The sequence below is a fragment of the Pseudovirgaria hyperparasitica genome, assembly GCF_010093815.1.
Source record: "Pseudovirgaria hyperparasitica strain CBS 121739 unplaced genomic scaffold EJ05scaffold_42, whole genome shotgun sequence".
Taxonomy (NCBI): Eukaryota; Fungi; Ascomycota; class Dothideomycetes; order Acrospermales; family Acrospermaceae; genus Pseudovirgaria; species Pseudovirgaria hyperparasitica.
Genome location: NW_022985590.1, coordinates 9,314 through 22,630, shown reverse-complemented (window position 1 = coordinate 22,630; position 13,317 = coordinate 9,314). Strand labels below are relative to the sequence as shown.

The window sequence follows — 13,317 nt, the reverse complement described above, 5'->3', positions numbered from 1 at the left end:
CAGGAGGTTTAGACCTAATACTGTGACCACAATGATCAATAGAGCACTTCGCCAACCTCTCATGATGATGGCGGTTGGGGATAAAGTTTGGTTGTAGTGGGACTAGGAAGACTGGAGATACACAGCAGTGGGTAAGGACGGGGGGAGGGCAGACTATGATTGTGGACTCGGATTCTCCAGTCCCTCATGCACTCAAGTTTAAGTGATACCAACGCAGACACCCACCGTTTCGGCGGTAGGCGATCTGGTGGAATCCGGCGCTATTGATACTTGTGTTGAGAATTATAATTAGCAACTGTCGTCGATCTACCGCAGTCGTATCTGCACTGAATCCATCTTCTCATCATAGGGTCTAGGTTTTACGATAGGCTGCTTCTGGGTGGAAGTCGCTAGGCTGGCGATGCTTAAAGGTGTAGTGCGGTATGATCCGGCACTAGTGCAGACATGCTAGCCCGGGGTAAAGCCGCTCTTGGCAGCAAGTTGTTGCCAAGAGCAGCCCCACCCCGGGCGCTACTTTGTATTACGAACAAGGGAACCGGAAGGAGTGACTTCGTTACAGTACTGTTGCCAGGACACTCCTTGCCGGACCAGCACTCCGATTGCCCAGTGGAGCAGGGATCCTGTAGACTGTCCATCAGCTACGCTCCGCGCCAGAGCATGCCTGAAACCAAGCTGTGGACGGACGTCTTGACCCTTGATAGACTCGCAGACTGGCGGCTGGTGTGCGACAAAGCAGCACTGGCACTAATTACTGATCGTCGTATACGGGATCAAAAATAAGTTTTCCTGCCTCCCAACCTGGCATTCCGATTCAAGATATGCCATTTTCGACCAGAGAATCTTTAATCTTAACATACCTTCATCGCATAGGTATCCCAGCGTGAGTAGGGATCGGAACCTAACATCCATGCTGGACTCGTTGGATTGCTTCGATGTATGGGTGCATGGATTGCCGCCAAGAGCTTCGAGGATTTTGACAAGCTGAAAATTATCATGTTAATATATGAGGCTTTGTATAGGCAACTGGCTTGCGACCTAGGTCACATATCTCCAGGTTGGCAGATCACATTGATGATATTTTGGTACCGAGCACGTGGAATGATTTCATAAGTCGAAGTATCATTCGTCACGGGATTTAGCAAAGCACTAATCTTTAGCAGCTACATATACGGTATTCACAGCAGAGCGGCTCTAAAGGTGTCCAGAAGCATGCTCACAAACGTTCTCTCGTATCATGAGGTCATGCCAGCGTACTTGGACTTTATTTTAGCATTCGGGTTGAAGTACGAACCAGATGATCTCAAATTCAGTGCCTTCATGGAGCAGACTACTCTATCAGCACCACGTGGACCTGTCACAACAGAGCTAGGCCGAAGCGGACGGCAGTTCCAGCTATGTTACAATCTACGGACCGCGACCAAGAAATCTGAGGAGAACGGCTTGGGTAATCATCAGGAATGGTCCATCCAACCAGCTGCAATCCACCATCAGTTTGATGTAATCGAAGGCACTACCCTCTGGATAGTCACAAAAGGGGGTCGCGATTTATACCACCGTTATAAGGATTTCACTGCATCAAGCGTTCGGCCAAGTGGCTTGGCTTTCACATCACCAGAAGAGTGCCTGCGATCGAGCCTCTCAACACATCTAATGTTCTGTCGTTGGGCTACGGAGGGATGGCGATGGTTCTTGAAGTGGCTTGAAATGACTGTTGAGGAAGAGGTAGGGCAAAGTACTCGCAGACAAAGCCGCAGGAATCGTCATTGCATTGGAGACGAATGTGGATATCTTGACCTTACTTCGCGAATACTACTGTAAGCTGGTCAGCAGACATGATTATCCATCAGCCTTGATTTCGTACTTTCAGGGTGACTAATCATACAATCCTAATCCAAGCCCACGAATTGTATCCGATTGTATATGGAGAAGTTGCAGCCGCAGATATCTATATCAACCGGAGACAAGAGTGGTCAGAGTTGCAATGCTGCAATCCGAATCCATTCAAGCTCAATCTGAGCTCAAATTTTGAGCCTGTCGCAAGATGCACGTCCAAAGAGAGAGCGAGGTTAATGCTTGAATGTACGGTTCCACGGCTGTTGAAGAGCAATCGTCTCGCAAGTCGCTCGAGAATGACTCCGGAAACGTTGGCAACTAATTCACAGAATACTGTTTGAACGAGGTCATGAATGGGGTCTACATCTAGATATTTTGACTGGTCTCGAGTTCCCCCATGTCAAGGAACCGTCTCGTTCAGCTCACTTAGCTAGGAGATCCACTTCTCGAAATGAATGCTATCATGGACAGATTCCTGCTTCGACAAGGATCAAGAAAAAGAAGACCTATTGTCGAAAGCGAACTTTGTAGGCCAAATATCCTCTTCAAGTCTTGTGCTAGGGCTTAGATGATCTGAATTCGGATTTCGTGAGACCGGAGTCGACGTATTGAGGGTTGCATTTGCATCTGTACGAGGCAATATCAGCATTGCGTGGCTTTCCCGCATGTGAGCTGGATAATTACCTCGCGGATTGAGGAGATTGTCATCGCCGTCCAAGGGAGTCTCTGCAAACTACCCGACAAATCTCAAATGAAGAATCATTTCCATGCTTGCATCGTGACGAATGAGACTGTTGCTGGTCCTGAGGCGAACGCGAAAAGAGTACCAACGATTTACCAAATGAATCTGCTCATTGCCCGCACAAGAACGCGACATGCTGAGATCACCTGTAACGGCGTCAGGGAAGCCATTAAACGATTCCCGCATTCGGTAACTGAAGACTGTGAATGTCCATCCCTGCAAGTACATAGCGATAGCCCCATCTCTGATTCTTTCGTCGCCCCACGAAGGGAAGACCAAAAAGTCTACGGATCATAAAGAAGTTCTCCATCCCCCGTGTCAAAGGTCTTTAGTAAGGTGCGAGCCAGGGCTGTGCCCTCAGGGCAGAAGACAAGACGCCTGGGTTTGCATTGCATACATGTTAGAAGATGATCTTCGTAACGGGTAATGATTGATATCTCATACTCGGTAGGCCCTCAAGAAATTGATCTGACAATTTGAGGTAAGAAATGGACCGTGGGAGCAGCCATGCTTGTCAGTAACTCGTTGTTAGCTTGTAACTACTCGAAGCGTATGGTGAGACGAATCTATATAAGGTAGGCTTTCCTGTCTACTACCCTTGCGTGATTGATCCTGACATTTCACACCACTCTCCTTGTGTAGACTGTTATCCAAACCATCCAGTTTAATGGTAGCAGACATGAACACACTGCACTGGTCGTGGTCCGGCCCATTTTTCTTCCTGGTACTAAAGATAGCCGTAATGTGGAAGGGCGCTTAAGACGCTTCACAAATTGCGCCCCTGTCTATCCCCCAAGAGATGATGGGGTGTCACACACATTCCGAATGCCTGCACCGCGCAGTCTAGATGCACGCCTTAACCTCGTTCCCCTCTTCCACTGAGCTTCGTGCGCCGTAGCATGTCCCAGCAAGATGCTCGGTCACCTCGATTGCTTTCGAGCGCCCCTGGAATGGAGAAATGAGCATGCACACAGTGGGAAGTATCGATGGATCATGCCTGATGCCACACGCCCTCTCTTGGTTCCTTTAGTGATGAGAGCTACAGGGCGCGCAGGACGCCTCTCTGGGATATCGACGTTTGAGGCTCAGTAAGTAGGCAACCAGTGGACCTATGGCGGAGGACTCAGTAAACAATACAGTGCTTGTCCTCCATCAATCATAGCGTCCGCTAGTAAGAAAGTATAGTGCACCATGCAAATGATACAAACGGTAGGGGCGTCTTTTAAGTCCCGCTTGTGATTATTTGCACCTGTCTAGCGAGGCTGACTTTGTGTTATAAAATCAGGCAGTTCTACTATATTTGAGAAGCTCTTGTATCACCCAGGAGCTTATCGCCACCTTCTAGACAACACTTGTACCTACTTGCTAATACGCTGTAATAGCCGCCGAGTCTATCCTCGCTTTTTTGTCAGGTTACTATCTCGAGCTCTTTATATAGCCAATCTAGATTATACCTCAGGCGCTGGACTGTCGATATAGATACCTGAGACTTCTCTACGGTAATAGTAGTTGGCACGTCGTGCTCGAGGAGGAAGTTAATTCGACGATAGGTACTGGCGTCGTAAACCCACAAAGAATTCTATTCCCACCAATTTGAATTGTGTGCGCCGAAATCTGTCACCTTTGACAAATTTCGGCGCCAAAGGTGACAGTGAAAAGTTTCCGGGCTTTCTGAGTAAGGGTAAATCCCTGTGTTGATCTGCCTGACCTCTGTTTCATTGGCCGGGATACCTATAGCGTATGTTGCTAGTTACCATGAAAAAGACAGAAAGTAGTGCGGGCATAATATACAGGAACGAGTTGCCCCCCACGACAGGCTGATTCGAAACCTTCCCACATCCCCGAGTTTGATTGCCGGAAACCGGTGGCAGGTAACGCACGATTGTGAGGAATTGCTGAGACACGAGCCAACCCAGGGGTCAATCCGTCGTTTTCCTAGAACCGGACGAGCTTGGCACTCGCATGTTTTGGCATTTTGTCGTATACTCGTCGCCCACGCGTCGTAATTACCGAATATACGTATTCGGTAGGTTTTTGAGGCCATCTAGGACTTAGTATAGCCCTTATTTCATATATTTCCGGTGTTTTAGGCTTACAGTCGCGTGTATGGATAGTAGGCCTACCTGGTAGGGTTTATCCTCGAGCACGACGTGCCAACTACTATTACCGTAGAGAAGTCTCAGGTATCTATATCGACAGTCCAGCGCCTGAGGTATAATCTAGATTGGCTATATAAAGAGCTCGAGATAGTAACCTGACAAAAAAGCGAGGATAGACTCGGCGGCTATTACAGCGTATTAGCTCTGACCGCTCTAAGGTTGCACGTCGCTCCTATCGTGAGGATATTGCCCAGTTACCTACTAAGCGCCTTGTATTCATTGATGAGATTATCTTCAACGAGAAAACAGGGTGGATGAGGCGAGGTAGGGCTCCTCGTGGAGAGACACCTACGCAATCTGCTCGCATTAATCATGGCCAGACGTACAGCGCGTGTGGCGCTATCTCTGTTAATGGATTCGTTACCTATAGAGTCAAGAAGGGTTACTTCCTAGCCTACAAGAAAAGTACCCTAATCAGGCCACACCAGACTTCCTATCAATCAGTTCAACTTCAATTCAACTTCAATTTAAGATAGTACTGAACTGTAAATAATTGGACTGAACTGAAGTATATATATACTTAGTATATTCGTATATGTATATGGGTAGACTATAGGTGGCCTAGGAGGTTAGGCATTACGGCATACCGGAAAAATGATATTCCATTCCGAGCCGAGTTTATACCGCCGAGATCATACCGCCGAGATTATACCGCCGAGCTTATACTAGAAACATAGACGGTTTAGACGACTTACGTCTAGGTGTACGAAAAGGTATACAAAAATTATCTATATAGCCTTAAATATGCTATATTTTGACTATATTCACGATTTTCTTCGACCACCTACTAAACTTCATTTCAACTCAGTCAACTTCAATTCTACTACTAGAACTGACAGTCCAGTTCAAATATACAGCAGGGTAAACTGAAGTACTTCATTTCAGCTTCAAATATAGGCACAGAATTGAGCTGATTGTTTGATAGGAAGTCTGAGCCGCTGTAGTTACACATCTCCAGGCAGGTAGCATGCACCTCCCAGGAAAAAGGAAGAGGAAAGGGAGAGACATGAGAAGACACTATGGTGGAAAGCAAGATCGACAGCTGAGACATGACAGAATAAATCCTCGCGCTGTAGACGACTTCGAGGGTGAAGTGTACAGTTCAAACCGGGGGTACTTCGGAGTTGTGAATAATCCGTCCTGGAAGCGAGAGCATCAATTTCCGACTTCACATCTCCTGACGATAGTCATAGAAGAGCCCTTTCCCCTTTGTATCGTGGCCCGCAATATTCTCCAGCAAATGCCATCAGTCAGTCATCTGCATTCGGGTCATCGTTTACTCCCACCTTGTGCCGGTCCGAAGCTGGGTCCTTTCAAGCTTAATCATCAGCCTATCACATTCGAGAAACTCGTGTGGGAAGTCGGTTAATAACATCATCCTGACCTAAGACTATCGTCGACGGTAGGTGTCCGAGGGCCACACTTCCAAGAGTCAAAAGTCTAAGGTTGAGAGTCAGAAGTTCAGTCTTAGATCCTGCTTAGTCCGCGTGATTAATAAGTTAAAATTAGTTAAAATTACGTGTATTGTGTGTTGTCTTGAGGCATGCGCGATCAAAATCAGTCGAAATAAGCCAAAATCACGTATATTAAATGTTGTTTTGAGGCATAGGCGATTAACATTAGTTAAAATCAGTCGATTTCAGTTCAAACTTCTGAGCTATGCCAGCTGTTGCAATCTAGGACTAAAGGACACCCTACGGCATCGCTAATAATAGGGTCCTTAGCTGGCAACTGGCCGAAGAACAAAAATAAACATGCACTTCGTCTGGTTAAAAATGTCCTCTCGTAGATATAACATAAGACGTTGACACCAATGGAACCTATCATAACGCCTAAAATAAGGCGGATTTTACATGTAGAGCCTGAGTCCGTCGTAAGAATCTGTATTGGTAGTTCCATAAGGTAGCACTTACGGGCCATTGCTGCCGCGCAACAGCATCAAAAGATGGTCGTGTTACAGGCATGATAATTGATTGGACTAAAGGAGGAGAAGGAGAAGTTGGGGCGGTGGAAGCTCTTCAGCCGGGGTAAAGTTACTCTTGGCAACAAATTGTTGCCAAGAGTAGCTTTACCCCGGGCTACCGTGTCTATTCTATCCATGCTGTAGGCCTCTAAACTCGATTTATATTATGCCCGCACTACTCTGTCATGATAATACATTGATTATCCAGTCGGGAAGTTACTGTCCCGACTACTCTTGCAGCCAGACTCTAGATCCATCTTACCATCGCAACTTGCGGCGGGAGTAAAGAACATCTATGCAGGTCTTGTAATGCTCGAAAACAAATGCATTAGAGATGGTTTCCTTTGAGGGTCCCGGGGTGTCGAGTGGCTTGCATACCGTAATCATGACGAGTCAGAATGGGAGATCATTTATCAGGGATGTGATGTGGGTGCGTGCCGGGGCTGCAGTGCCCTCGCGCAACCGCGGAACAGCTCAATGCAGTACGCTCCAAGATATGCAAGGATGTAATTCTGGTCAAGAAGCAAAACGCTGCTTCGCTGATCGGATGCTGCAAGCGCATGGACGCAAGAACGCGTTGGACCATATGATACAGTATATTACCTCGGCCTGTCGACCAAACAAACACCCAGAATTGAGCCTGTGCTTTGTGCTTTTTGTCGAGGCCATGTTTGAGTTCAAAGTGTCTAGCAAGAACGGCTGCATCGGCGTAATTCGTGTTACAGCAATCAAAGGGGAGTGTAAAGGAGACCCGTATGCCGACCAGAGGCTCTGTTAGACGTGTTAACAGTATGCGAAGGAGCATTTCGGTGCAAAGTTTTGAACACAATGGGGCGATAAGAGCGTCTGTGGTTTTTTTTTCGGGATACCCTCTATGGTCAGATCATGATGCATCTAGCGATCATGGAAGTTTCTTGTGAGGGGTTGGCACCTCCATGTGTCGCATGATATAAGCAATCCAACCTTCTGCCAGACTTTTATATACATCCAGCTGAGTCTTAACCAAGTCTGACTTGGTAGAAACTATAGCCTCAGTATCCAATTCCTCCACAGAATGGCAGGTTGGGAGGCAGGTCTCGAGCGGCAGGACTTGCTTTTAATCCCGTATACGACGATCCGTAGTCCCGCTCGAGCAATGCATGAAGCTGCCCCTGCCGCCTTGTCGCACACCAGCCGCCAGTGCTGCGTGCATCCTGTCAGGGGCTCTGCTGTTGCTAGCTTTATACACTTGATAGCCTGTTTTCGAGACAAGTGAATCACACTCGTTGTCCCGTTCTCTACAGAACAAGCAGAATCATTTTCCATCACACTTTCTCTTAGAGCGATCGCGTGGATGCCTGGTCGGATCCTCATACATAATCCTCATTCTAACATGCCAACCTGTCTCGAAGATCCTTTAGCTGTGCATAAAGCCACTTACCAGGTTTAATGAGACTACCCCTGTCATTAAGAATGGGTTATAAGTCCTTAACGGGTTAGTCATCGCTACTCCTATGTACCCATAGACACATCGGTGATCGGTGAGTCTTGCGACCCCCGGGTGGTTGTGTCTTTTCGGAAAAAAACAAATTCATGAGCTATACAGATAGGAGGGGGGCGGTGCACGTCCGATCATATCATGTAGATGTGCTTTTCGATGAGGTCATGCTGACTGGTACTCTTAAGCTTCATCTTAGAAAGTGGACGCCATGGCGTGGGGAAGTCCGAAAGCTGGGCGCTAAAAAACAGCGGTTTGTTCTGAGCGGTCTACCGCCATGCAGAGGGAGCTCACCGACTGGTGTGTCTAAGCCTCCCAGGTATGAAGCATTGGCTGTCCTCAAATAACTGTAGTGAGGGCGTAGCCGAGTTGCTCCCTTGCCAGCACATACCAAGTGTAATGTTTATCCCTAATTGGTTACCAAGGAGCTGGCTTCCGAGGACGTACAGCGTGCTTCGGAGCATTAACAATGCAACAGCAATGCAGCAGCCTTGGACTGGTCATACCTGTCAATGCTGGTATGCACTGGGTATGGGATGTATGGCCTCGCCGTCGCTACCTGGGGGTCGTCTCGAAGTATCAATTCGGTTTAGCGTTGCCTCACAATATGGACCCTATCTATACCATGATATCGAGCTTTAAAGTGAGGCATCGTTGCACCAACACATCGGCACCTGGGCGCTTATCTCATCATGGGATATAAGAATCGCTCGTCATCACACATGTAGAGTAGTCCAAAGCTAAATCAATCTTCTACGATCCAACCAACTCCTTTTCATCGATCAACCCGACTGACAATGAGGAACGACGAAGATATGGTATTTGTCGACGCAATCAACACGCCTTACGACGATGGGTGCCAGGTCTCCACAGAAAGAAAGACTCGGAACGGTATAGACACAGCGTATGTATACACGCCTCAAACTAAGGATTCGATCGAAACAGGAACTTCACGTAATAATGAGCTCAATGCCACCCACGCAAGCGCTGCGGCGCAGAGTCCTCACACTGCCTTCAAGAGCAGACGGCCAATAGTGTCCCTTGCATCGAAGGACAAGCAAGACGAGGAGACGCTGCAAACCTCGATGAGACCAAACACCGCAACCCTGTCCCACGAACCAAAAATCACGAAGGCACCCTCTGCACCTGGTCCTGTCCCCAATGCCAATTTAGCACGAACAGCTCCCAGGTCATCAATGCCTGTGTCTACGAATCAGGCGCCTACACCACTCGTGCACCGCAATCCCCCCGCATTCTCACCAAAGAACATGAGGCCTTGTAAGAGCCCTTACATTCCACCGCCACCACCTCAGGGGGCGCCACTCAGATCATCCTTACCTCCAGGTATGGTTCCATTTGAACATGTTGGTGGTATGCATCCAGTTCCAACAGACCCCCTGAATGGCTCTGAGATCATTACCTCCCACTCAGAACTCATTCCTGTAGTCTACACAGACGACAACAGGCCCGAAGAGAAACTCGTGCGCACTATATTCAACAAGAGAATATACATCACCTTCCACAACGCCGGCTCCTATGACTTCGCCAAACACTCGTCACTCCTGCGCGCTGCCGAAATCGAAGTCTGGTACCGCTGGCCGGCCGCGTCCGATGAGTCACACATGCTGTCCCTGTGCAAACGTGGCGAGCTTGCCAGCGCGACGGAGTACCTGAGCACCGAAGTCGAGGGCCGCTCCATCTCGCCCCTGAACGCCAGCATTACAAGAGTATGGGCTAGTCACGTCTTTACGACTTGTACGCACACTGTGGCTAATAATTTGGAGAACACGTCGCTCGTATACATTGTCGTGCTCTCAGCATACATGGATCTGGCTCCGGACTTTAGTGCACGAGGGCCGAGTCCGACAGAGAAGGTCTTCAAGGTACTGAGATTCGGGAGCAGAGAGAGTGCGGCCGCCGAAGCATTCTATGCGTCAGGCGTTCAGGGGTGGGATATGGTGTTTTCATGTGTTGTTAGGAGCGATGCGCTGAGCGCTCTAGGCAAGGGCTTGGATGTGATTCGTGTTGAGAAGATCCATGAGTTGGCGAATGTGGATGAGAGAGAGGTCGGAGGAGATTATGTTAGGGCCTTCTATTGAGTATTGTGTGGTTGGCATGTTGAGCTGGACCTCTCGTACACCTGTCTTATTATTTCGAGGGCGTTGCTGTCGAGTTGAAAACAAGTTGGAAAGACGTCGTGGAAGGTGGACGATCAAAGGAAAATTGGAAATGGTGATGGAACTCCATCTTAACGCATATTTCATTTGGAAAGGACAATAGCTAGAGCTTTACTTAAATTCCTAAATGTCTAGAATACTTGCGTCTCATTCATTGAACTAAGGCGATTTTGAGGTCACTGGAGACTGTGATATTATGCAAAGAGACCCTTTTGGTCCGTTTATCCTTGAGCCACTTATGCAGGTTTCGAAATGACAGAACTGTAACGACGGGTCATATTGCTAAAGGCTCGCTATTCTGAATAGGAGCTACCTACACCCATGGCGTGTACCGGTAGGATTCGCCTAAGCTGCCCAATCGATTCATAGGTGAGACCAATGCTCTTGTCACTTATTACATTGTTCATAATACAAAGTACCGGCTTTACAAACAAGGGAACCGGAAGGAGTGTCTTCCTCATAGTGCCACCCACCGATTAGTATACCTCCATTTCGGTGCCTTCTTGAATCCAACATGTCTCTCCAGCCGCTACACATTATATTAAAAGATGTACTGCTTCTCATTGGTTGCCTTATCTGTCAGGCCATAAAATTTCTTGTTCACATCAAAGCATGTCGTCGACAGAAGTCAAGCTTTAACTGGAGCCCTTACATCTCTAACGGCGTTAGCTGCATTTGTACACCCATTTACTACTAGAGAACCGACCAGATCGCACGGTTAACACGGACGAGGAACAGCTGAAAATCACATTCACTGCTCTCGTGGAAATTCTAGCTAGAGAACTCAATATTAACGCGTTCAGCGTGTATGATATCGTACATCTTCTAGGAAACAGGTACCAGATTGTCCCACCCCATATCAACACGATGGATAAATTGCGTGAGCAAGGCGTAACACATCTTCGTTCGTTATCAGATAAATGTCCTGCGCTATACAATTGGGGCCACGAAGCTCTAAACGGTATCGGAGTACGCTCTTCTTCGAAAAAAATTGAACGCATAGCAGCAGGTTCCATAGCAGCAGGTTCCATAGCAGCAGGTTCGCAAAGCCCATAGTCATTCACACTTCGCTTCTCTCTCTCCCATTATGTCCATGGCCATCTTGCCACCTTCGTATAGAGTTAGTCGAGTGCATATATCAAAGTTGGTAGTCTTACAGTCGCATAATAACCCCCAATGTATAATGGAATACTACCCAACTTAGGGCAAAAATTAGAATAAGTGCCACGAGTATCAACAGGAGGATCGCTTCGAAATTAAAAATCTCGAGAAGGTTCACATTCTGGAGCAGGAGGTTTAGACCTAATACTGTGACCACAATGATCAATAGAGCACTTCGCCAACCTCTCATGATGATGGCGGTTGGGGATAAAGTTTGGTTGTCGTGGGACTAGGAAGACTGGAGATACACAGCAGTGGGTAAGGACTGACGCCCCTGAGGCCGTACTGTCGATTTGTGGTTATGGTTGCTTCTCATGATTAGATGGAGACATGAGGGTAATAATGTAGGACAATTTCACGTGCTGTGAGGAGCTTCATAACGAAGGGAGAATGAGTGTGATGAAGGGTAGTTTTACGATGCTGGGGGGCTTTGCAGCCAAGCCTGGTGCCAACCTCGAGGGGGTCGACTCTGTTCACCAGCTGGAAAGAACGACACCCCCAGCCTACCCGCAGAGACTGCTCCCCGAGAATGACTAGAGTCACAACCTTAATTAGGCTGCACGGCGCATATCAGCGAGCACGGTATCAGGAATCTGGACAGGGATGGAAGGCCCGCCTACCTAGTTCTGAATAAAAGTGCCGTCCGTGTTGTGATACACATCCCGAGCTACCCCTTTCAGGAATTAAGACTACTCATCTCCATTCAGATAGCAGCTAGCTCTAGTAAATATAACACTACGGTGTAATAAGCATAAGGCGTGATGGTGAAGGTACTACGGACGGCCTTCACGTTGATATCAGACTGGTCCACAATAGATCTCGAAATGCTTCCACTTCTAATGGTCCTCATCTCATTTTTGACCGAGCGAGTGGATGCTATGGCATCTTTATTAGTAGCGGTGGCCGGCGAATTAGCGTCATGCAGATGGGCTTTTCGATGAGTTCGTGCTGGCTAGTACTACCTGCTGCACAGGTGATACGACGAATACGGCCGGGTCAAACGCATCGTTATCACGAGAATGTTGTAACAATACTCTAAAATAAAGCTTCAATTGCTGGGTGGCAACACATTTCTACGCGAAGTCAACACCCCCATATGTGGCTTCTTATTGTTCTACCCACGCCTATCGGAGGAGTGCAAGATACCTGGTTTAAGTAAGCCACAATAAAGATGGCTCAAAAGATCTCCTAAATTCGAAACCAAGAAGATCAGCTCCTTTGGCATGTAGAGCCTGAATCCGTCGTAAGAATCTGTATTAGTAGTTCCATAAGGTAGCACTTACAGGCCATTGCAGCTGCGCAACAGTATCAAAAGATGGTCGTGTTACAAGCATGATTGGACTAAAGGAGGAGAAAAAGACGCTGCGTTGGATTGGGGCGGTGTTTACAAACAAGGGAACCGGAAGGGGTGTCTTCGTCACCAGCACTCCGATTGCCCAGTAAGCGCCAGCAACGGCAGAGCCTCTGACAGGGGGCAAGGCGGCAGGGGCAGTTATTGATCATCGTATACGGGATCAAAAGTAAGTCCTCCCGCTCGAGGCCTGCCTGTCGGCCGGCATTTTTCCGTGACCATAAGTAACATGGAGGGTAGTAACGCGAACAGCATAACTTAGGTATAAAAATATATAAAATACCTATCAGAAAAGTACTATATATACTTTAAACAATCGAGGGTGAGTCGGTTTTGGGGTGTGGTCACAAAGGACACAGAAACGATAAAGCCACCAAAGCTCGCTACAATTGCAAGGCTACTAGATCTCGCTTGTGAATAATATTTCACACTTTAACGGAGTGTTGGCTGATTC

The 13,317-nt window shown here is 47.7% G+C and overlaps 5 protein-coding genes across 5 annotated transcripts; 4 read left to right on the top strand and 1 right to left on the bottom strand.

The window, feature by feature from the left end:
* The first annotated feature begins 384 nt into the window (after positions 1-384).
* On the top strand, positions 385-995 carry EJ05DRAFT_295081 (uncharacterized protein). The gene has a single exon (XM_033740553.1). The coding sequence runs from the start codon at positions 445-447 to the stop codon at positions 778-780; it is 336 nt and encodes a 111-aa protein (XP_033595048.1). The 5' UTR covers positions 385-444; the 3' UTR covers positions 781-995.
* EJ05DRAFT_295082 (uncharacterized protein) lies at positions 996-2,201 on the top strand. Its single transcript, XM_033740554.1, has one exon. It carries the CDS (start codon positions 1,210-1,212, stop codon positions 1,816-1,818), a length of 609 nt encoding a protein of 202 aa, XP_033595047.1. The 5' UTR covers positions 996-1,209; the 3' UTR covers positions 1,819-2,201.
* A 3,209-nt stretch (positions 2,202-5,410) lies between these two features.
* On the top strand, positions 5,411-6,145 carry EJ05DRAFT_295026 (uncharacterized protein). The gene is made up of 2 exons (XM_033740552.1): positions 5,411-5,605; positions 5,660-6,145. The coding sequence occupies exon 2, from the start codon at positions 5,702-5,704 to the stop codon at positions 6,101-6,103; it is 402 nt and encodes a 133-aa protein (XP_033595046.1). The 5' UTR covers positions 5,411-5,605; positions 5,660-5,701; the 3' UTR covers positions 6,104-6,145.
* A 184-nt stretch (positions 6,146-6,329) lies between these two features.
* On the bottom strand, positions 6,330-6,697 carry EJ05DRAFT_295013 (uncharacterized protein). Its single transcript, XM_033740551.1, has 2 exons — positions 6,648-6,697; positions 6,330-6,596 (listed from the first exon to the last, which is right to left on the bottom strand). Exons 1-2 carry the CDS (start codon positions 6,652-6,654, stop codon positions 6,379-6,381), a joined length of 225 nt encoding a protein of 74 aa, XP_033595045.1. The 5' UTR covers positions 6,655-6,697; the 3' UTR covers positions 6,330-6,378.
* Positions 6,698-8,685: 1,988 nt separating this feature from the next.
* Positions 8,686-10,536, top strand: EJ05DRAFT_295003 (uncharacterized protein). Its single transcript, XM_033740550.1, has one exon. The coding sequence runs from the start codon at positions 8,972-8,974 to the stop codon at positions 10,271-10,273; it is 1,302 nt and encodes a 433-aa protein (XP_033595044.1). The 5' UTR covers positions 8,686-8,971; the 3' UTR covers positions 10,274-10,536.
* The last annotated feature ends 2,781 nt before the right edge of the window (positions 10,537-13,317 follow it).

Coding starts and splice junctions, on each gene's coding strand:
- EJ05DRAFT_295081 (XM_033740553.1), top strand. CDS start 445: ATGCTAGCCCGGGGTAAAGCCGCTCTTGGCAGCAAGTTGTTGCCAAGA.
- EJ05DRAFT_295026 (XM_033740552.1), top strand. CDS start 5,702: ATGCACCTCCCAGGAAAAAGGAAGAGGAAAGGGAGAGACATGAGAAGA.
- EJ05DRAFT_295082 (XM_033740554.1), top strand. CDS start 1,210: ATGCTCACAAACGTTCTCTCGTATCATGAGGTCATGCCAGCGTACTTG.
- EJ05DRAFT_295003 (XM_033740550.1), top strand. CDS start 8,972: ATGAGGAACGACGAAGATATGGTATTTGTCGACGCAATCAACACGCCT.